General features: G+C 42.0%; 2 protein-coding genes across 6 annotated transcripts in view; one reads left to right on the top strand and one right to left on the bottom strand.

Annotated features, from left to right (window-relative positions):
* LRRC40 (leucine rich repeat containing 40) overlaps positions 1-24052 on the bottom strand; it is a 130462-nt gene that overhangs the window by 28943 nt on the left and 77467 nt on the right. The gene's annotated exons all lie outside the window — the stretch shown is intronic.
* The window catches only part of SRSF11 (serine and arginine rich splicing factor 11), a 32685-nt gene that overhangs the window by 4022 nt on the left and 4611 nt on the right, over positions 1-24052 (top strand). For 2 of the 5 annotated variants that reach the window (XM_056844294.1, XM_056844293.1), the window contains exons 2-9: positions 6039-6172; positions 10453-10562; positions 11666-11758; positions 17917-17966; positions 20409-20536; positions 21335-21416; positions 23060-23191; positions 23449-23538. In XM_056844294.1, the coding sequence (XP_056700272.1) occupies positions 6039-6172; positions 10453-10562; positions 11666-11758; positions 17917-17966; positions 20409-20536; positions 21335-21416; positions 23060-23191; positions 23449-23538 (819 nt within the window). Of the gene's footprint in view, positions 1-6038; positions 6173-9575; positions 10156-10452; positions 10563-11665; positions 11759-17916; positions 17967-20408; positions 20537-21334; positions 21417-23059; positions 23192-23448; positions 23554-24052 lie in introns of those variants that run through there. The other 3 variants (XM_056844291.1, XM_056844290.1, XM_056844295.1) reach the window with 2 other exon arrangements.

The raw sequence follows: 24052 nt of genomic DNA, 5'->3' as shown, positions 1-24052 counted from the left end.
AGTGTGACTACCAGGGCCAGGCCTAGCAATCAGGCAGAATCCACTGAGACTCTGAATATGCGAGAAGGGGAGATTCCTGCTGGCTGTATAGGGATGGGGGAAGGATAGCTTCTTTCTTTCTCTGGATGGAGAATTCTCATGGATGGAGAATTTCTTCTTTCAGCATATGGAACAATGGGGCAGCCAGCAAAAGGCCCTGGGAAGTGTCCTTGACAGGCCTCTGCCCCCCCCCCAAGCCCACAAAAAGGGTGCAGCCAATTCAGAGCTCAGAGAGTTTAGCATTCAAGCACTTTCTTCTACTAAATCAGCAAGGAAAGGGTTAGTAGCCAACACTACAAATATTTATAGGCTGGACAGCAAACATTGCATCATTTAGACCAGCTGTTCCCAAACTTTTTGAATCATGGAGCGCTTTTCAGGAGAGAAATTAGTCACGGGGCACTAATTTTCACCTAGCACCTATAGTACTAAACCGAATGGCAGTAGTATTTTTCTTTCCAATCTCTTCACGGAGCACTAGGAGATGTTTCATGGAGCACCAAGTGCTCTGTGGAGCACAGTTTGGGAAGCACTGATTTAGACTCATGCCTCTGCTAAGGATTCCGAAACAGAAGAAGAGGACTTGTCATATGCTGACCCCCATACACATACTAACCCAGCAGACTCACAGGCTTTTCTTGCAGGAAGAGCTTCCTCCTTTACTTGTCAGACTAAAATCCTAAACCTCTCCACACCTAAAGCAGAACGGTTTAAAATTTCAAGGGGGATGGTGATGATGATGATAATGAAGGCAACCCTGAGGTGTTCTCCAGACATACCAAACACCTCTACTCTTTTCCACCCAAGGTGACCAGGCTTTTACAAATCCTGATGATGGACACCCAGTGGCAAGCTTGGCTTCAGGATGGGCACTGCTTAAGGAGAGAGAGCGCTCCCTTAAGAATACCACAGATAGTGACACAGTCCGGTGCCGAACTCATGAGGCTATAGCTCTGTACATTAGAGCTCCAGCAGCCACATCTCATGCTGAAGGCATCAGTTTGTGGCTTTTCAAACTCACATGGGAGAGTATCCAGATGCTAATAAACACCTTTCTATAAGAGATTGCAGCGCAAACCTTCATTCATTTCTGATGCTAGTCTAGACTCTATGTCTGCAAGAGACAGTGGTCTCAGTGCACAGAAACCTTTGGCTCAAGAGTTGGTCAACAGATTCCCCCTCCAAAGCCAGCCTAATGACTTGGTCCTTCCAGGCAGTTAAACTGTTTGGAGATCAACTGGATAAAATCCTATTTGAGACCAAGGATAAGAAGACCATGCCCTCCTAATGAGCCGAAATTATAGCAACCAGTCCTTTTGAATCCACTCTCTCAAGATTGCACAGTAACTTCAAGAGGTCATCTTGGAATATGTCATGCCAAGGGTACAGATCTTCTAATCAGACACATTCAGTACCTCAATCCTCTGTGGTGTCTGTTCCATCTTTTTACAGTTCCCAAAAGGAGCAGAAACTGGAAGTCATATTAGATCTGAAGTTTGTCAACAGGTTTCTGTGATACAGAAAGTTCAGAATGAAAATGCTCAGGGTTATAACTGGAAGCCCTTCACCGAGGAGATTTCATAATGTCAGTAAATCTAACAGAAGCATACTTACATATTCTACATTTTCTCCCATAATACTAGGGGTCATCTGCTAAAGCTGGAGAGCAAGAGATTCAAAACAGATAAAAGGAAGTATTTTTTCACACAACGCATAGTTAAATTGTGGAACTCCCTGCCCCAGGATGTGGTGATGGCTGCCAACTTGAAGGGCTTTAAGGGGGGAGTGGACATATTAATGAAGGAGAGGGGTATTCATGGCTATTAGTTAGAATGGATACTGGTCATGCTGCATACCTATTCTCTCTAGTATCAGAGGAGCATGCCTATTATTTTGGGTGCGGTGGAACACAGGCAGGATGGTGCTGCTGCACTCGTCTTGTTAGTGGCTTCCTAGAGGCACCTGGTTGGCCACTGTGTGAACAGACTGCTGGACTTGATGGGCCTTGGTCTGATCCAGCAGGGCCTTATGATCTAATATTGCCAGGTTACTGGTGCTTTCTTAGGTTCTGTTTCGAAGGAAGGCATTTGCAGTTCAGAGCTCTTGTGTTTGGCCTGATGTCAGCCCCCTGAGTGTTCACAAAGTTGATTGCCATGCCCTCTGCACCCAAAGGAAGTGCCTACATCCTTACCTGAATAACATTTTAATCAGCTCACCATCCAAATTCTGAGCTCTGTAGAATGTAGCCATGACCATGCAGTGTCTGGAACAGCATAGTTTTCTCATAAATGTCAAGAAGAGTCATTTCTGTCCCTCTCAGTCAGTTCTGCACCTGGGAACCATCATAGACTCAGTTCACAGCACTTTTCATTCCCCAGGGCAAGGGAAGATTATGGCTGCAGTTTAAATGGTGATCCCAGCCCATTTAGTGGATTTGATGCTTCTAGCACAACTACAGGGCCTGATAGTGACAGTAGACTTGGTTCCCTGGGTGAGAGCTTACTCCCATATCCTGCAGTGAATGTTATTCCCCATCCAAAAGGTCATTGCTGTTAAGTAGCATTTTCAGGTAGAGGTGAAGTTAATCCTCCAGCAACATCTAAAATGGTGATTAGTGGAGGATCATCTATTCATGGGCAAGCCAATGCAGTTGATGATAGGTCTGCAGATCACCACTGATGCCCGCCTCAGGCTGGGGAGTCCATAGTTCTCCCTATGAGGGGCCGGGGCACTGGGACTCCTTTAGAGGCCTCCAGAAGCATCTACTTCCTGGAACTCAGGAAGCTATCTGTTTAGCCCTTCTTGATTATCGGTACCAAATTCACAGTGTCTGTGTAAAGACAGACACCACCACAGCAGAGGCACACATGAATCAGGAAGGAGGCACTCCAGCATGATGTTGCTTCCTGGCACTGGTATCCAGAGGTTTACTGCCTCTGAACATGGAGGTTCTCTTTAGTCACCATGGAGAGGAGGGTCTCAGAACCAGGCACCCTATCCATTACAAAGGGCTTATCCATAAGGCTAAGGTTGTGCTCCAACCTAATCCAACCTTTCAGCCAAACATTAACTCAGTTTTTCATAAAGCACAATAAAGCAATCATCCTGCTCCTCAAACCAGTCTCCCAAAACAGAACTTGGCATCCACTAGACCTGCAGCTTGCCCTTTGCATTTACATTAGGCAAATTAAACCTGCCATTCTGATAGCTAGTTGGTAGCTTACCATCCAGTTGGTAGCTTACCATCCAGTTGTCAAGAGGAAGAAAGTCAGCAAATGGATCAGAGAATGCACCTCTGTAGCCTACTTGTCTCAAGGTCTGGAGATTCCAGAACCTTCACAGTAAGTCCAATGTTTCATTATTCTGGTTGTGCAATTCCTTGAAAAGTCAAGGAAGAAGTGAATATTGTAACATTCAATTCACTCTCAAACTAACTACTATAGGCAACTGGCTCTTGAAGTGCTTAAAGGTGATGCACTGGAAAGTTTTAAATTAACCATTATGTGGTAAGTAATAGAGAGGCTAACATCTCTGTATATGAACACATGAAGCTGCCTTATACTGAATCAGACCCTTGGTCCATCAAAGTCAGTATTGTCTACTCAGACCGGCAGCGGCTCTCCAGGATGTCAGGCAGGGGTCTTTCACATCACCTTCCTGCCTAGTCCCTTTAACTGGAGATGCCGGGAATTGAACCTGGGACCTTCTGCATGCCAAGCAGATGCTCTACCACTGATCCACGGCCCCTCCCTTGTATACACTAGAGCAGGGGTGACCAACTCAATTGTTACAAGGGCTGGATATGACATATATGTCACTTGGTCTGGCCAGGCCATGCCTCACCAGCCCAGATTGAGAATGGGGTGTGTGATCTTTTGCTGGCTCGTGGGCCGGATAAGAGCTCTCAAGGGGCCAGACCGCACCCTCGGGCCTTATGTTTCACACCTCTGCACTAGAGCCTTTAAATAGTATAGTCATTTCCCTTGTATGATAGATAGATTTGGGGTTTTGATTAGTACTCTCAAATTTACAGAGTTTATAACTAGAAAATTATCACCCATTTCTCTGGGTATATTACTTAGCTGCTACAACTGATCAGATTGCTGACTTAGCCAGGTGGGATTAATTTGTAAATGACAACACTGTTGACCATCCACACCTCCTAAAATGTGGTTCTGTATGGGACCATTTACAATAGTCTTCTTTGGAGAAGTTCACTAACCATCTTCAAATCATTTTTTAAATTAAACCTTTTTTTAGATCTTCAAGATGTTCAGACCCACTGCATTTCTCCAAGAATGCAGGATGGAAGGGTCATTGGCTGGCACGGCATTCTCCAAGAATGCAGTACCTGTCGATGACCCTTCCATCCTAAACTTATCAAGAGCGGAGACAGCAGAGTGGGTTCATGGAACACACGGTATGGCCTTAGATGCTGCTTGATTAGTTTAATTGGTATCCAAAATGCAAAGCCTGAAGTCAAACTGAGAACCCTTCCTGCCTTTCTCTTGATATAGTTGGGAAATGGGAGTGGAAGGAAACGCACCCAGGAAATTCTGTGGGCCAGAAGTTATTTATTCTGGATTGTCCTGGATGTTGGTGTCAAAACTGGAATCAACACTTCACCAGTTTTAGATGGGAAAATAATCATTTATCATCACAAATAATGTCTCTGCCATACAGAACTAGTTTAGCAACTATATTATACTGTATAGTACTAGATTGTCTTGCTGAATTTGTCCAAATGATGCCTCTTATGTGTGCAGCTGAAGTTACACTATTTATTTAAATGTGAAGCTAGGTGTGGTGTAGTGGTTGGGAGTGGTGGCCTCTAACCTGGAGAACCGGGTTTGATTCCCCACTCCTCTACATGAGTCGTGGACTCTAATCTGGTGAACCAGGTTCATTTTCCCACTCTTACACATGAAGCCTGCTGGATGACTGGGCTAGTCACAGTTCTCTCCAAACTCTCAGCCCCACCTACCTCACAAGATGCCTGTTGTGGGGAGAGGAAGGGAAGGTGATTGATTATAAGCTGGTGTGGGACTCCTTACTGTACAGAAAATTGGAGTATTAAAACCAATTCTTCCTGGTTTTCCCCCAGGTTTTTTTTTTAATTCATGTTATTTATAGTCCACCTTTCTCACTTGGACTCAAGGTGGATTACACAGAGTGAGTCGAAATAATCAACAGGATAGGACATTCAATAAACAATGCAATAGGATTAGGGTTATAGAACCAATCAGAAATCTAAAAACAGAACAGAAGCAGATCAGGCCTATGGTCGAGGCAGTAATGGTTACATATTAGCTGGCCTGCTTACCCCTACCCTTATTCCCATTCCCTCAGTTGTTTCTTGCCTTCCCTTTCTCTGCCCCCCCCCTTGACTGGTTATCCCCCGTCATTGTTATTTAATGTTACTGGTGCCAACTGGAATTTTGAAACTAGTAAGGTTTTTCATTATAATTTATATAGTATATTATTTTAAACTGATTGTATTATTTGGTTGTTAGCCGCCCCAAGCCTGACAATAGTCAGGAAAGGGTAGGGTATAAATCTAATTTAAAAAGCAAAACCTAATTATTAACACGGCACATAAAATGAAGCAAAAATTACACAGTAGGATCCTAGTTTCATCAACCTAAACACAGTAGTATAGGCCACAGTCCTTAATAATTTATCCAAGTACAACCCTATTGCCTGCATAGAAAAGCCCTGTTAAATAATTCAGTTTTGCATGGTTTGCTGAAAGCCAGGAGAGTAGGAGCCTTCCTGATCTCCTCAGGCAGACCATTTCACAAGGTGATGGCCACAATGGAGAAAGCATATGCACAGGCAGTCGTTGATTTTGCAAGTTGGTACATGCAGAAGACCTTGTTCAGATGAGCGAAGCCATCAAAAAGAGAGATAGAGAAGGTCATCTTATATTCACATACACGTTATGGTTATGTCCAGTAATTAAAAAAAATTAAAGCATTTCTTACTGTTTTTCTTTTCAGTGACTCCCCTTTGCCTGTTTCTTCACGTGTCTGTTTTGTAAAGTTCCAAGATCCCGACTCTGCAGTTGTGGCTCAGCACCTGACAAATACTGTATTCGTTGACAGAGCGTTGATAGTCGTACCGTTTGCAGAAGGTTTGTGAATTGTTTAATGATCTATGAAGCCATAGAACTGTGGCATTATATCTTGATGTAGTTTAATAGCATGAAGTTTTAGCATGTAAAAAAATCTAAACTATTTATATTTTTTAAATCCTTGGTATACTGACATCTCTAGTTTTTGAACTAAAACAAAATGTATAAATATCTAGTTATTCAACACAGGCTAGAACTTGCCTGTCAGTGTTTCAACAAAGAGATAAAAAACACGAATATATTTAAGCAGCATTATTTGAAATCTTTTGTTTTTATCAGGTTTCCTTAAGACATACATTTTTTTTAAAGCAGTTGTTAAAAACTGAATTACGTAAACAAGAAATGTTGCTTTAAGTTACTTGGCATATGTTGTCACAGGGCTCATTCTCCCTTGTAGAGAATGCGTGGAAGATACTGGCAGTTACAAGGCAATGTTCTGTTTGCTTTAGTTGACAATTCAAAAACATTTATACTTGTATGAATTCTGGTATACCAAGGGTTTGATAAACTTTGTTAGTTGGAAAATAGCTCCAAAAGTGCTAAATGGGCACTGGGTATTAGATTTTATTCCGCATTTTCTTGTTCAACCTTGCTATATTTTTCTAGAATTTCGCTAAATAATAAACTCTTCTCTCTGTTATTTGTGTGTGTGATTTTTGTAGTGGAGAAGGCAAATGCAAAGGCCCTTCCAGATGACTGAAAAAGTGGGGTCCTCTGCAGCTACAGGGGATTCTAGACATTAACTAAAGACCAGCAAGCACTCAAGTCCCCAAGTGTTTTCCTGGTGTAATCACTTGTTAACAACATTTTTCTCTCTCTTCTTTTTCTTAATTTTAGGCGGTTACAGTAACTTGAAAAACAGTTAGCAGGGTTTGGGAACACAGTTCTAAAATTCTGTACCAAGAAGACCCCTCTTCTAATGAGTGTTGTTGGACTTCTGTAGATTTCAGCACAGCTGTTTCAAAGGCACAGTTAACTGATAAATATAGAGATCTTAAATTAAAATATTTTCAGACTTACATTGTAGTCCTGAAAACACAGGCTTGTTAATTTCAATGAAACCAGTAGGCATAAAAAAGCCTAACTTTTGTGGGGAGGTTGCAGAGTAAGTCTTAACTGCAGTATCCACATTGATAAAGAATACATGAGCAGAAGGACATGAATAGTGTACCCATTTAGCGTGGACTGGTTCTGAGCAACGGAATAGTCATAACTGACATTACAAATAATGTAAGCAACTTCTAATTTTGATAAGATTTTAAACTGATAGTAGTGGTAAAGCATAATCTTTTTTTTAAAAAGAGTAGAACGCTTTTTAGAGTATTTTTGCCCCTTTATTATTTAAGGCAGCATAATAACTGAGATGTATTTACGCTTGGTTTTTAGGTTCACATTATAAATACTAAGGCTAAACTAAACGTGCCAGAGGCAGTGTGTTTAAACACTGATCTGCCTCAGTCGTAAAGAAAGGGTGTGTGTGGAACCTTTTTAATAGTAAAAGGGGCAAATAGGTAAAGTTCCAGAGTCCTTCCTTTTCCCATTCCACGCAAGCTGTTCCCCAGGTGTATATATTTTTTTCTCATTCAAGCTTCAGTAGTAGAAACATGCTTGCCTTGGAAAAAAGTGTTTGGCGAGGAGTGTGGGGAGATAAGCATTGGGTAGGGATAGAGTTCAATACCCCTCACCCACATGCCCCTTCCACCCTTCTTTCTACATGATTAGATCAGGTCTTTATTTAAACACATGGTTTGTATCTGTTTTGACCCTAAATATTAGAATAAATAGCTTTCTAAAGACCATGTTTAAGAATGGTAAATCACTGTGAGTTGCAAAGTTTTGATAGATAGTGATTTTCTCTTTGTAAGTATGATTTTGACCACTGTGCAAAAATGCTAGATGGTGCTGTTCTGGTGCTTACTAGTTAGCCAGATTGTTTTAGAATCTCTGAAGCTTGTGCAGCTACTATGTTTAAGGAACTTGATTGGGGGGGGGGCGTTTAGGCTAAATACAATTTTGAAGTTGGTGAAAAAGTAAAATTTTTGGACAGAGTAGTATTTCAGAATAATCTGGTGTTTGTCATGACCTTTGACTATGTTTCTTGCAACTCTTTCTGTGTGGAAGCGTATAGGCTTTTCTCCACAGTTGTTCACATTCCAAGAGCCCAGTATCCGCTAGGTACTAAAGCATTGCTCAGTAAATCTACTTCATATTCATTGGGACTGCTCAAATACATTGAGGCACATTCTTAAGTACTCTGCTGAATTTAAATCTGTATTTCTTACTATTATGGTGATATGTTTTAACATTGCCGAACTTGAAGTATTAAATACTGTACTGTGCTGATCATAGCTCCCTATGTCAGTCACATTCTTGTTTTTAGTGTGTTCATATATCTTGGTGTTGGCTGTTGCTTTGTGTTCTAGACTTAACACAAAGTTCACGGTAAGGCATAGTACTATAAATTTCACTATGAAATTCAAGGATTTGGAAGGAACTCAAATATTAACAGTGGCTTTGGGTGGGATTGTGTAGGTTCTTTGGTTAATGTTTGTTTCTTTTGTCTGTTTCTTTTTCTTCATTTCTACACATTCATGCAGTATTTCATGGTTCTAACAAAGCAGCAGTAAAAAACTCTTGACGCATGAAAATTAACTGGTGAGGGGCCTCATTGCTTTTTTTTAATTGTAGTTTTATTTCTGAATAACTTTTTTCCTAAAAATGAGAGGATCAGATGCATGACTACTTAATGGATGCAGATCTTCTATGAGGTGTCTCAACATAAGTCTTAAGAGGATTTCTAGTTAGATGCCAGAAATGTTATAGTTGCACTAATTGTGTGTAAACATAAATAATATCCTCTGAGACATAATTTTGCATGCAAAATTATCCCATGATCTCTGTAGGTATGTTAATATATTGATGCATTAATGCCCTGTATCTAAATGACCTTTTCCCCTTTTCCCACCATAACTTTTGGTATTGAAATTATGGCAGCTCAGTGACAGAAGAAAGATAACAGTGCTGTGTATTATACATTTGTTTATATTATCGGCACTTCTCAGTATAGGTGGAAGGAACCATTACCTTTATTTAACAGTGGTTTTTCTTTTTTGTTGTTGTGTTTTACAGTTCTTTTCCCTGGTTCAGCCTGAACTATATACCAGGCCCTGCTGAAAATACCACCCAACAGTTTTCTTCTGCAGCTTATCCAGTTTCTCTTAAGTGCCCTGTACATATTGTATGTTTTATGATGAGATGCAGTCTTTTTAATATGTATTGCAGAAACGCTACTGGTATTTGCAAATATATAGTACAGTTGTCTTATTGAACTCTCATATTGGGGGCTTGGGCACATTAACAGATTAATCCATACGTATAGGGCTTTTGCTGTTGGATAGAATAACAACGATCACCATGACTGTTTGTCCCACGTAGGACCTTTTAGTAAGGCTATTTTCTGTTCAGGGTAGGCAGTAAACCTAGACACTTGCCGTAGATGGCTACCAGGCTGCAGAGCAGAAATTTCTTCTGAAATATGCAGCAACACTCTTGGTACAGTAGGCATGACACACAGCGGAGCATGTATTTTTCTGCACAGGTAAGGAATGTGCCACAGTTTTCTGTGTTTACATAAGCACATACACATGTACACATATATACTGAACCTATATTTGGAGATCTGTGGAGACCTTCATATCAGTGTGACATGTCAGCAAAAGCCCTACACTTTTCCTTACCTTCTCTTAAATTTTACAAAATTTGTGTGGTAGGTGTAAAAGAAATCATAGTGAACTGTACCATATTATTAACCCCTAAATCAAACTTTTTTTGTCTTGTGTATCTTGATTTTTCTGTGTGCTTTATAGTGAAGCAGCCGACACGAGTCGTTGTTCATAAAACAGCTTTTGAAAGTTGAGAGCACACCCCTGGAGAACCGACTGTGCTTGCTTACGTTTGGTTCATGACTTAAAAATCGAGTACAGGTGATGAAATCTTGGCAGTGTTAACAAAAAAGTAGTGTGTATTGTGCTATTTTTTTATTCTAGAACTTAACCTTTTGTAGAGAAAAAGGAACAGTCAAATTTTCACACATTGAACTTTCATTCTGGCATACAAATTAAAGATAAACTATTAAAAGATCAAGCATTATATTATAGCCTTCATAAGTACTTTCAGCAAACTCAGGTGGTGTTTCAGGGAGAAATTTTCTGGGTGTATTTTGTGTGTGTGGTTTTTTGTCATTGACGAATGTCTTCTAATGCATAGCTGTCTTTCTGCAGGAGTTATTCCTGATGAAACTAAGGCTTTGTCTCTCCTGGCACCAGCTAATGCTGTGGCAGGCCTACTGCCGGGGGGTGGACTCCTGCCTACGCCCAACCCGCTTTCTCAGGTAAGCTAGGCTTATACATTATGTTGTCTGCAATATATGCTGCTTTTTTATCTCATGGTATTTAAGGACATATGCTTCTTTCAGACATCTCTCCTGTGAGTAAAAATTGCCCCCAGGAAAGCTCCCATAAAGAATGAACTGGCTCTATATTTGATTCCCTGTTACCTTTTGGTTGTTTTTTTAAAAAAATTAGTCAGTTGAGGGATTTGGCTGATTGTGGTAATATCTACACTGGCTCTTGGATGGGGAAAAGACAGTTTGTAGATAGCTTGCCAAATGCTGCTGTCTTCCTGACAGGGAGATGATAAGAGTCCGATAAGAAAGCAGCAATCATTAGTGATCTTTCATTCATTCTATCACATGTATATCCCACCCTTTTCCAAGGAGATCAGGGCACCTTACATGGTTCTCTCCTTCAGCACTTCTGCCTCACAGCAACCCTGTGTGGTAGTACCATGAGAAAGGTCCTTCTGGATCAGACCAGTAGTCCATCTAGTCCAGTATCCTCTTTTCACACAGTGGCTTAGCAGTTTCCCTGGAGAGCCTCCTAGCACTTGTACATTAGGCAGAAAAAGTGATTGACCCAAAGTTACCTAGTAAGCATTATAGCTGTGGGAGTGGCTGTGGCTCCATAGTAGAGCACCTGCTTGACATTTGGAAGGTCCCAGGTTGAATCCCCAGCATCTCCATTTAAAAGGAGTAGGTAGTAAGAGATGTGAAAGACCTCTGCCTGAGGTCCTGGTAAGTGACTTCCAGTCTGAGTAGACCTTGATGGATCAGTGGTCTGATTCAGTATGAGGCAGCTTCATATGCTTTCATAGCTGAGTTGGGATTTGCACTTGGATTTCGCTGCTCCTAGTCCAATATTCTAACCAGTACACCATACTGGCTCTTGGTCCAGTCTTGCACATTGTAATGCTAAAAAGGGCTCTTAATGTTTTATGGAATACTATTAGAAATTTCGTTTTCATTGTAGAGGTGGGGCAGTTGTCTTTATGGATTTTATATCTAAGATTTGGCACACAAAAAAGTAGAAAACGTGCCTTGTTGGCCTTATGAAAGAGTGTTGCTTCAGATACTTTAAACGATTCTCTTTCTTACAGATTGGTGCTGTTCCTTTGGCTGCTTTAGGAGCTCCAACTCTTGACCCAACCCTGGCTGCTCTGGGGCTTCCTGGGGCAAATTTAAATTCTCAGGTATATTACTTTGAGTTGCTGAAAAATTGCATAGTGCAAATATATATGGTGTGTGTGTGTGTGTGTGTGTGTGTGTGTATATATATATATAGGGAGAGGGGGGGAGAGGGAGGGAGGTCCTGGAAAGTGACTTACACACACATGTAAATATATATATTCACACACATATATGTGTGTGTGTGTGTATAACATTGTCTATTGGCTGTTGATCCAGATGTTAACAAAACTACTAATTGCACTTACTATGAAAGCTCAGCACAAAGCTTGGCTTTGATTATGTTTGGACAGAACATATTATAGTCTTTTTAATGATTAATATAATTAGGCTTTATAAATTGCTTTGGTGCTGTTTGACCTTGAAACAATTGATATTTCTATTGTCAAACTGCCAATCCTGCTGGAATGCACAATATTTAAATAATTAGTTGTTGGAAAGAAAGAAAGTCTGTTTTCAGTCCCTTTCCTAATAATTTCATAGTGCAATCCTGAGGGTTGCTTCAGCGGTGGCAGCCAGTTGCTGAGACAAAAGCAGTGCTGCTAATCTGTTCCCTGTGGACATTCTGCAGGGGGAAATAGCACATGCCACTCTTCAGGGCACAGACAAGCGTGCCAGAGTCCATAGCATTTCTGGCAACACCTGCCGATCAGACCGCAGCAGCCGATCATGTCTCTGTCAGTGGCACACACAGGTGCAGCCAATCACTGCCCCTCGATTCCACCCTCCCATCGTCAGGTATGTAAAGTTGAGCTGCTGTGCTCTTGTGGGGAATATTCTCTCAAAGATCTAGTTACACAGTTGCAGCCTGTTGTGGAGGGGTGGATCAGACCCTTCCTCCAAGAGGAGCACCATTGGCACTGTTGAGAGAGATCTCCCTTACTCCCCTTTCCCAGAGATTCACAGAAATATGCTCTCGTCCAAAGCAAGAGTTTATTTTTTATTTATTTATTTTTCAATTTGTATCCTGCCCTCCATCCCCGGCCTAGTTTATACAGCAACAGACAGATAACAAGCAATTAGCAAAAATGCACACGACTCCCCGGTCCATGCTTTAGAGAACAAAGTATCAAAGCACACATAGAAACAAGATAATTACCTGGCAGAGCACTTGGTTGCCGTGGGCAAAGGTGGACTGCTACAGCAGGGTTACCTTTGGAGAAGAGGCCACCTATTGCTAATTTCTCTTTATAGCCTGTTCAAAATGTGTCAGAATAAACACATATAATTACATGTTCTGTACACGTTTAAGTGCCCCATATCTGATAAAACAGAGTGGACCCTCCAGGCCTTATCTGGACTTCAGAAACTACTCAGATGTGTCTTTGGGGTGCTTCTTCTTTGTAACAAACAACTGACTGATAAGCTGTTCCTCCCTGTTACCTCCAGCTGGAGCAAAAAGATACATTTGTTTCTGAGAGAGATAGACAGGCATTTGCTTCTTAGAAAGACAAAGAAACAATTCTAAAATGACTGTGCTTCAGACAATAGGAAAAGCCTAGCAAACAGGGGGAAATGGCTCAGAAAAATGCAGGGTTGTTTTTTGTTTCTAATACCATGGAGACCTGAAGGACAGGGAGGGAAGGCCCAGCAACAGCACAACCCCAACAGAGGCATATGGCCTGAAGGGGACCCATACGGTGGGCAGGATGCCCACCCCTTCCCTACCAAGGGCCTGAATGGCAGCAAGGGTGCTGCTCCAAGCCACATACCCCTTTCCCCTGAATAAATAAAAATAGAAAGAGAAGAGAAGACAGAGGCCAGGTGTGAACCCACAGCCCCCACACTCGAGACCAGAACTCTAACCAGTGGGGCCAAGATAGTAGTTCAAAGAAGGTGTGCCATCAGGCAGTAGACACTCCACTGCAAACCTGACATCACCACCAGCCAGAGATCATTGCACAGACAGGGATGGCTCAGTGGAGAAGCACTAGGATAACATGGCCAAGGCTCTTGGTTCAAGCCCCACATGGTAAGAGGCAGCCAAAAGACCCGGAGCTCATCATGCCCCTGCAAACCACAACAAAAAGAGGAATGGGATGGCCCAGCTGATGGGCCACCTTGGAGATCCATCATTTTGGCCGGGACACTGCTCCGCAACCCCTCTGTGCTGCATCCTTGGCAGCAGCTGCCCCCTTGCATCCACTGTGGGTCCCCTGCACTGCCAAGTTGCAAGGCTTAGATGCCAGCAGCGCTGTTGGGGAGTGTGGGACCCACAGACACCCCCTTCAGTGTGAGAGCATCCACACTGCCCACCAGCCCATTTCCCATGCAGTCTTCACTCAGAAACCAGCAGTGTGCTAGGAAAGGGGTGAAGGCCAATATGTGGGGTCAGCTTTCAAGGTATCACTGGATCCTTGCTGTGTTTTGCAGCTGAACAATGCGTAGGACCAGTGGCACTAGAAAGACTAACAATTGAAATCCCAGCAGGGGCGTTCCTGAGTCGGAGCTACCTTGGGCGTGCGATGGGGAAGCCCTAATGGAAAGTCACAGATGGTGAGGGAGGAGGTGGGGCAGGGAGAGGCGTGGAGCCAATCTCATCCAGTCACAAGCAGACAGGGACAGAATTGTAGAATGCCCCCAACTTTATTGAACAGTAAATCATGAAGAGGGCTAATGAATTAGGTTGCCAGCTTCCCCCATCCAGTAGGGCACCTGTTCCTTTTTGAGCTATTCCCAGGGGCCATGGGAAGACAAGGCTGATGCATGGTGTCCTTAGCATCTGAGTGGAACCGACTTGATGGTTGGAAGGATGCTTCAGGAGCCAGTCTGGAACTGGTGACTGAGCACAGTAGCAGGGACTGCACTAGTAATGCTCCCAGATCTCTCTCTTAATCACTACCTGCATGGATGCTAAACAGGAGCATCTACAGTGGTGACAGACAACATAGACACTGTTTGGCTGCAGCCATGCCTGTGGGGCCCTGGCAGGATCTGCTGTTTCACCCCCATGAGGGGGCTCCATTTTCCAGGGAGATCCCCCCTGAGAAGCATGTTGTAGCCAACTAAATGACACTTACTGATCCTGTGAGGAAGTGCTCTGCAGGTGCTCCATCCACTGCAGTTGCATATTTCTCCAATCTTGCAATGCAGTGGGTCCCGTGGTTGCTTGGTCAGCTGATCTACAAGCACCATGGGCAGCTTCCAGGAACCCCAGGAAGAAGGGGGTGCTCTGTCCAACGAGTGTGTTAATGGCCCAGTATGAGGCTGCCAGCATCCCTCTCCCCCCCCCCCCCCAGCATCATGGGCAGTATTCCGGGGTATACTTTCCTGGGAGAATTATTACAGAGCTTGAGAAGGTGCAGAAAAGAGCAACCAAAACGATTAGGGGACTAGAGCAACTGTCCTATGGGGAGCGGTTAAAACGCTTAGGGCTGTTTAGCTTGGAAAGAAGGTGGCTGAGGGGAGACATGATAGAGGTCTATAAAATTATGCATGGTTTGGAGAGAGTGGATAGGGAGAAGTTTTTCTCCCTCTCCCATAATACTAGAACAAGGGGTCATCTGCTAAAGCTGGAGGGTGAGAGATTCAAAACAGATAAAAGGAAGTATTTTTTCACACAACGCATAGTTAAATTGTGGAACTCCCTGCCCCAGGATGTGGTGATGGCTGCCAGCTTGGAGGGCTTTAAGAGGGGAGTGGACGTATTCATGGAGCAGAGGGGTATTCATGGCTATTAGTTATAATGGATACTAGTCATGCTGCATACCTGTTCTCTCTAGTATCAGAGGAGCATGCCTATTATTTTGGGTGCGGTGGAACACAGGCAGGATGGTGCTGCTGCACTCGTCTTGTTTGTGGCTTCCTAGAGGCACCTGGTTGGCCACTGTGTGAACAGACTGCTGGACTTGATGGGCCTTGGTCTGATCCAGTAGGGCCTTTCTTATGTTCTTATGGGAGTATGCCCTACTGCATGACATGGGGCATGGTGCCAGGTGGGCCTAGCTCAGGTCACCCCCTAATACACCCCCCCTCCTCCGGCTGGTCTCGGTTGTGGGAGCCAGCATTGTCAGGGCAGTGCCCAGACTCGTGCAAGTGGAACGGAGGAGGCAGGTGTGAACTCCTGGGCCAGGCAGCCGGATTTCCACCCCTACTCGCCTGTCAGTGTGTGATCGTCACTTCAGTTTGAACTTTTGGAGTTTAGGTACCTGTTAGGGCTCAGAAATGACACACGCTAGCCACACAACATGGATTTTGCTCTCTCCCTTAGATATTAGGGCTGTAACCTTTGTTGCACTGAAGTGCAGCGCTTTGTACTCTTAGGTGTGCACGGCAGAAACCTCAGAGTTCCATGGCATACGCCCTACCTACTGAATATTGGGGCATCCTGGCTGGGGTTTATGCACGCAAGGAGGCTGTGATTGGGTGCAAGGGAGGAAGTTTGGCTGTTGCAAGGGAGGAAGATGATTGGCTGCAGCTGTAGTTGGCAAACTGTGCTGCCAGGGCTTATGGCCAGGGCCACGCCTGTGAGGTTTTACATGGTCTTTTCCATTGGATGGGCACCTGTGGGCTTAGCTATGGTTTTTAATGGCATAACTTTCTGCTGGTTTGAGGGAATGTTACAAGGCTGGGGTGGCTTCAGGAACTGCTTAACTCCTACCACATTCCTGGGTCTACCCCCTTCCCTGCTAGTGCAGAGGTCTGCAAAGGCGTGGCTATCAGCACGTCTCAAAGATACCTAGTTGGCTTCCTATGCATTCCTCCCCCCCACACCCAGTTTGCTCTGTCAAAACTGCCGGAGGTACAAGGTTTTATCCCATAATTTATCAGCAGAACGTGCCACATCAGCCAAAGGTTGCCAGGGCCACAGAACCTGTGTGGGGTAAAGCCACGTGGATCAGGAGATGGAGAGGGACAGAAATTGCTATTTTCTTCCTCTTGCATGAGCACAGCTCTGCTGACCAAAGAAGGGCTTGTACCACTTTCTTCTCACTGTGGCTGGTCATTCTGCTTGGCTGTTACTCCATGTGACCTAAATTTGAGTACATGTAGACTTGCCTGTTGTTGTTGTATATTCTACTTATCCAGTCTCCCTAATGTCTTTTTATACCTCAAGATAGACATCTGCATTTTGGTCAGATGGATTATGGTATGCTCTTGGTAGTAATATTTCTTTTTTGGTTCACTGTTTCTACCTGCAGACATTGGTGGATAGTTGCATTAAGATTCTAATGTGCCAAATCTGCTGTTTCTGGTGTACACTATAGCACCAAGTTCAGTATGACCTTATTGATCCTTTCAAAACTTTTCCTGGTACCCAACAAATCAGAGCATTAAAATTCAGCAGAACTGAACAGATTTAAGGTCCTTCTGCACTGGCTGTTCAGTCAAGACAGTGCAGTTAGCACCACATCCAAGCACTTCCTCGGTTCAGGCTTGCTCAGAACTTAGAGCCATATTCACCCTTGTTCATTTTTAATTTTATAATTCTAGATGCAACTGAGAAGTAAGCATAGCTTTACAGTGTAACATTTAGACTTGATTGAGAGCCAAATCAACAATTTAGTTCAAACTGGTATTAGCTGGCTAAACTAACTAGAACATGGTAGTACTGAGAAATGAAGTTAGGGCAGATTTTGCTTTCCTCAATTAAACAGCTGCTTAAGTTCAAGTTCTGCTTTAGCTTTAAACATAAAAAGAAGTAACAGTAAACTAAGGACCAGTATAAAGCTAACTGGAACATTTCAACCAAGGTAGTTGAAAAGCCCTAACCTACCATAGGTATTCGGAAGGGAACCCTACTATCATGAGGTTGTTGACAAATATTGAAGAAGAGTTAGGTTTTATACCCTGCTTTTCTCTACCTTTAAGGAGTCTCAAAGCGGCTTACGATCACCTTCCCCTCCCCACAACAGGCACCTTGTAAGGTAGGTGGGGCTGAGAGAGTTCTGAGAGAACTGTGACTAGCCCAAGGTCACCCAGCAGATTTTATGTGGAGGAGTAGGGAATCAAACCCGGGTCTCCAGATTAGAGTCTGCTGCTCTTAACCACTATACCATGCTGGCTCTCGAGAAAAGAGAGAAAAGTAAAGGCATGTGTTGCATATTGGCTTTTTTATTTGCAACTGCTCTTGTTTAAAGCCTGTTTAGGAACTGTTTGGATGTTACTTCCTTTCCTTCCCAAATGTCCAGGTGTTTAAAATGAATTTCTTATTCATTTACAGTCTCTGGCGGCAGATCAACTGCTAAAGCTTATGACCACAGTGGATCCAAAGTAAGTATGAATTTTGATGTTACACGGCACTGAAGGCCGTTATAAGAATTGCTCCCTTCCTCAGAAATATCCTGTTCAAGTATGGTTTAGGGAAACCATTTTGTAGAGAATCTTTTGTAATGTTGTCTTTCTAAAAAAAACCCTGTGGATTTTCTTTTTAATCCCTAAAGATAGTATGGTGAAAAACCTGTATTGCAGTGTGCTAAGGGATGTTTAGCAGTAGTTGTGCTGAATCCTTGGCCTTCTGTTGACTGAGCTGATGTGATGTTGTACAATGCTTGAGGCATTCTGAGACTAAGAGAATGAAACAAGCCACGTAGCGTGTTCACAGACAGTCTCCTGAGAAGGTTAAAAAGTCAACTTTGCAGGAACTAAAATACCTTGGGACAGAAGGAGTTATGTGCACAAGATGAGCAGGCTGAGAAAAGGATGAAGGAATTGAAAGCTCCAGCAGCCCAAGGGCTGAAAAACTAAAGATAGTGTGCAGAATTCTACTTCATATTAAGTTCCATGCGTTGACTTCAATGCATGTAGAGATGGAGTAGGAACAAACACTCTGTCCCTCTAGGTATACATGCCATACATGTACAGCTTATGTGTTTACTTGCCATTCTCACAGCCCAACATCCTGTTTACATGGAGGACCTGGCCAGCATTCTGGTACCAATCTGCACATCTAGTGTGGTTTGAAAAGGGCTGGAGTCAGTAGACAACTGACACAATTTTTTCTTCAGATTCCTGGATGTAGAGACAATTGACGTCTGAAGAAAGACAAGAAGTTGAAGTAAAGAAATGTGTGTAGGGCAAGGGTAGAATCTCACACAGGATTTAAGAAGAGGAAGGGAGAAGGGGAGAGTACAACAAGAGTATTGGGCCTCAAAGGATGTAAACTAGTAGCAAAGAGAAATAATTGGAGGCATAGGCTGAGGTCCAGTCTAGGCAATGGGGCTTTTCAGCCCCAAAGAGCTAACTTGTGAAACAGCTTTTCATAAGGCTCAAAAGGCTACTGCCCTTTATTCCTCTAGTTGTGCGCATGTAGAAGGATTTTGCACACATACACAGGCCCCTTTGAATCTCTTCCGTATACTAGAAAAAAGGGAGATAAGGGATGTATAGGATTAGGCATTTCCTAGCAGGAGTCAAAGAGATAAGAGATACACATGTTTATTGGCTGCTAATAAAGGCAAGACCAGAAAAAGGCTGCTGTTAAAGGCCAGGCCCAAGCAAGGAGGTGCAGGAGGATTATGAGTCAGAGAGCTAAAATACCATTAAATTGTTTGATTAAACTGAGTGCAAGAGTTTTGTGTGATCATTTGTCTTGAATTTGTTTGAACAACATGTTATTGTAATTATTTTTATTTCCATATGTCTTACGAGTGTAAGTGTAAGGCATATTTCCATATGCCTTATGAGGGTAATTTGGGGGCTAGAAAGTGCAGCATGAATATAAATAACTAATAAGCAAGGTGTAGTAGTGCCAGATCAAAGCCTAAGATTTTCTGTGCTGTTAAGAGAGAAAAGATAAAGCTATCAAGGTATGGGCTGTTTGTAGAGACAAGACAAAAGCCACATGTTGAATTTTTTTCCTACTTAACTCTTAGAAGTGCTGTGGGGGGGGGAGGGGGGAGATACTAAGATCTGACTTGTAAACCTTGAGAAAGTGAGAGATAAGGGACCAGACTGACCTGCCAATTATGAAGAGAAGAATGATCCATGGTTGGCATAGTATTCTAGCCAGGATTCTTTTACTGGGCAAGAGAGATAGGTATGGTAAGCAGGGGCACCAGATTGTATTTTTCTTCCCTCAAACTGTGTTATATGCTCTGCTTTCTGAGAGGCACTAGTGTTGCGGTGGGAGCCAGGTTAAGTTAGCAAATTCCCCAGCTTAGCCCAGGCCTCTTTCTCCCTTCTTTCTGGACTACAGTCCTCAACTTTTTCCTTAAAGTTCTAGTAAATTCCAGTGGCTTTCATGTTCAAGACCATCAATTATTTAAATGTACTTGGAAGGAAAAGCAGTATTTTTCCAGTTGAGTGCTAATTTAATTAAAAAGTTCTAGGCATATCAGAGGTGGTATCAAAGCAGGGGCTTTTTAGTCGCAGCAATTGCAAAAAGCTTTTTAAAAATGTTGTCTTAGTATAATATTTATTTATGTATTTATTAAAACATTTATAGCCCACCTTTCCTCATGGTTCATGGAGGCTTACAATAATATAGAATATGTAGAAATAAACTTCAGTACACCTGTTTGTGTGAGGCAAATTCAGTATTGTGTTTCTGGGTCACTGCGTGTTTATTTACAGATCAAGATCTGATTTTTCTCTTGAGTGCATTCTCTTTATAATAGCTGCTTTAATAAAATACATGTAATACTGAAAACACAAAAGATGTATCTTGAGTTGGAAATACCTATAAATGGAAGTACTGGTATTCGTTTATTCTAGGCTGAACCATGTAGCTGCAGGCCTCGTTTCACCAAGTCTGAAATCGGATACCTCCAGTAAAGAAATAGAAGAAGCCATGAAACGCGTACGAGAAGCACAGTCCCTGATTTCTGCTGCCATAGAACCAGGCAAGCTAATCTAAAATCTTTATTTTATAATAGTTTGGATTAATACCATACGACTTGTTTGCCAGAGTACTTTTGACTTTCTTCAAAACCGTCTCCTATACCTTGTATTTTGGCATGGTTCAACCACAACACCAAACTGTGGTTTGATACTATGTGAATGAGCCTTGTGACTCTTCCCTTTGTGTGCTTGCAGTCAGTGACCTCTGTTTTAGCAACAAAACATAACTTTCTGTGACATCCAGACTGGTGACCGGGGTTGTGCTTGCTCTGTGTAAACTGTAGTTTGTTTGTACTTTGCATTTCTAGTTTGGAAGCAGAGTGCCATCCATAGTTTTGACAGTTCAGACATAGTGCCCATTTATGTTTCATATGAAAGCAAAAGTCATTAATTAACTTGATCTATGCAAGGAGAAGAGATTCAATATTTTAATGAATAATGATTTAATGAATAAATTACTCAGGGCAGTTTACAAAAAATTATTTAAAGTATATAACCAACAATAGAACAGTAATACAGCAACAGTCAAATCACAGTTGAGGCCTAGTAGAAGAAACCATACAACATTGGAAAAGCTGTCTGAAACAAAAATGTGTTGCAAGAAGCCAGAGAGCAAGATCTCAGACCACTGCTAGAAGACTGACAGCAACTGAAGTCCCTGCCCTTACATGTGAAGTGCAAACTTGTTTGGATGTGAGTTTAAAATAAATGTGCCTTAGTAAGTTAGTACACACCAAACTTGCTGTTGGTATTGTATGATGAATTGTAAAGGTACTAACATGTCTATTATTTAATTTCAGATAAAAAAGATGATAAGAGAAGGCATTCAAGATCCAGATCACATTCCAGGAGGAGGAGAACTCCTTCTTCTTCCAGGCACAGGTGAGCATTCTTGGATGGTAATCATTAACACATGAAGATGCCTTATACTGAATCAGACCCTTGTTCCTTCCAAGTCAATATTGTTTACTCAGACTGGCACCGGCTCTCCAGAGTCTCAGGCAGAGGTCTTTCACATCACCTGCTGCTGGATCGTTTTGCTGGAGATGCTGAGGATTGAACCTGGGACCTTCTGCATGTAAAGCAGATGCTCTACCACTGAGCCACAGTCTTTCCATATTTAGGACGTTTCTTTCATTGTAAATTTTCAAAGTATGATTTTTAAAAAACTCTTAAGATTTATGCATGACATCTATAAATAAATGGACAAAACATTAATTTTTATTGGTTAAACTATTTCACAGAGTATGTTTTCTGATTTTATTTATAGTTCTAATATTGAGACAGTGTAATAGATACAGGACTAGCCATTAGAATGGTTGGGCACTGGGGGAAAATTACTTGGGGAAATATAAGGAATCACTTTTATTAATCTAAAGTCTCAGTCTTTGCTTGGTACTGTTGTTTGGATGCAGTTAGACTCATGTTTTTCCATTTTCTCTACATTGACTGCATTTAGACATCATGTGTGCCTGTGGTAAAGACACTTGGTTGGATCCAGCAATCCATAAGCAGAAGAATCACAGATTTTCCCCCTTGTTTCCCTTCCCCCAGCAGTTATTTCCAACCTTACTATGTTGACAGATGAAGGAGAGGGCAAATTGGCCCCTGTCCTTTTCCTCAGTGCAGCTCTCCTCCCAGCTTGTGTGGCTGTTAGTTCCGGTAGGTTCCACCATCCCGGGAATTAACCTTACTGGAGTCAGGAAGGAGAGGAGCAAGGGAAACATGCATCAGTGCTGCCATAACATATGGTCGGATCCAACCCAATAGGCACAGAAATCTTCCTAAGCCAAAAATCCCAATTAAGTTCTACCTCTAATTAGCTTCGAGGTATAAATCTAGGCATGCAAGTTAACTAGAGTTGATTCTCCCTCCTCCAGGGATCCTAATGGTTTAATCCAGGTTTAGAACCCTGGTTAATGTTGTGTTGGGGAGAGAACAAAGTGCAGTTGTTTGTTCATTACGGGTAATTGGAGTTAGGATTTAATCTCTGCTCTTAGTGCACAAAGGGGGAGGAGAGGAATGAGGCCTGCGTCCAAACTCAGTTACAAGCTGAAGTTGTGCATATTTTTCCTTAGCAGTGGTTACATGTGATGTCAGAATGCAGTCGTTGTTACCAGAATCCTGACTATTTAACTGTGATCTAAATAATCAACAGTTTTCCATATTCTAGTTGCTTATGGTAGCCATTTGAGAATAGCAAGGGAACAGTGCATTATGGTGAAGCCACATCTCGTGATCGCTGGTAATCGTGTCTCTGTCTATACCAAATTCCCAGCTTTTCAGATTTCGTCATAGTGCCCTGTATAGTCCAAAAAGATCAGAAAACTGCTTACCTGGAAGCTCTATACAGTGCATAGATCCAACTTAGTTTTTTTTTTCACACTGAGAAAAACTTGTATAATTTGTTTCTGTTCATATTTTGGTTTTTCACAAAACAAAATGCCTTGATTCATATGGTAGTTTGTTATAATACAACTTCTGCTCAAATATACATCTGATGTAAGTAATACTTTGTTTGGTAGACGGTCAAGAAGCAGATCAAGGCGACGATCTCATTCAAAGTCAAGAAGCAGGAGACGATCTAAAAGTCCTAGGCGGAGGAGATCTCATTCTCGAGAGCGTGGTAGAAGGTCTAGGAGCACATCAAAATCCAGGTAATGATGGCTTAAAATTCCACAGATCCCTGAAAATGTGTTTGTAGTTCTGAGATGTGTTCTGCATTGAAGCATTTTACTGCCTTACAATTTAGGACAATAGCTATGTGGAGATTCGAGCCATAACAAGTGGTTAGTTTGATAAGTTGTCAGCATTTGTGATACAGAGCAGTTGGTGCTTCTTTCTTGATCACTATAGCACATAGAAATCAGATTTGATTGTACTTTTTATATATAATTTGTGTTCTTTTTTTAAGAGACAAAAAGAAAGAAGAGAAAGAAAAGAAGAGATCTAAAACTCCACCAAAGAGTTACAGCACAGCCAGAAGGTCTAGAAGCACAAGCAGGTTGCCGTGTCTTCTGTAATTTGTATTTACTCTTTAAAATTATATTTATGCTAGACTCAATGGGGTTTATGTGACATCTTTATCTGCATAAAACAGTGGTGAAGCTGGCCACTGAAATGCTTTTCTATGAATTACAGTTTTTCTGGTTATAGAAGATGAAATGAAACAAAATTCTTCACTCTCACAAAGCAGCATTTAACTTAAAGTCTGCATTTGCAGTGTTTGTTTAGCACTGTATTACAGTTTCAGTTATTTTAGTTTTAAAATGTATATCCTACCTTTCCTTCAAAAAGATGCCCAAGGCTGAAAACAGAAATTATAAACCTTTTCAATTTTATCGAAGATTATATTATAAAGAAACAAGGAGTAAATATGATACATGGAGTAAAACAAGGAGTAAACAAATATCAGAAATCAACTTACAGTGAAGAGAAAGGGTTTAACCAGTATTCATCTTGTCAGAATCCATGAAAATAACTGAAATTAATTTAGGCCTAACCTAAATCAATTTCAG

This window comes from Euleptes europaea, chromosome 2 (genome assembly GCF_029931775.1).
Source record: "Euleptes europaea isolate rEulEur1 chromosome 2, rEulEur1.hap1, whole genome shotgun sequence".
In the NCBI taxonomy this organism is placed as follows: domain Eukaryota; kingdom Metazoa; phylum Chordata; class Lepidosauria; order Squamata; family Sphaerodactylidae; genus Euleptes; species Euleptes europaea.
This window is presented reverse-complemented; position numbering and strand designations above follow the sequence as displayed.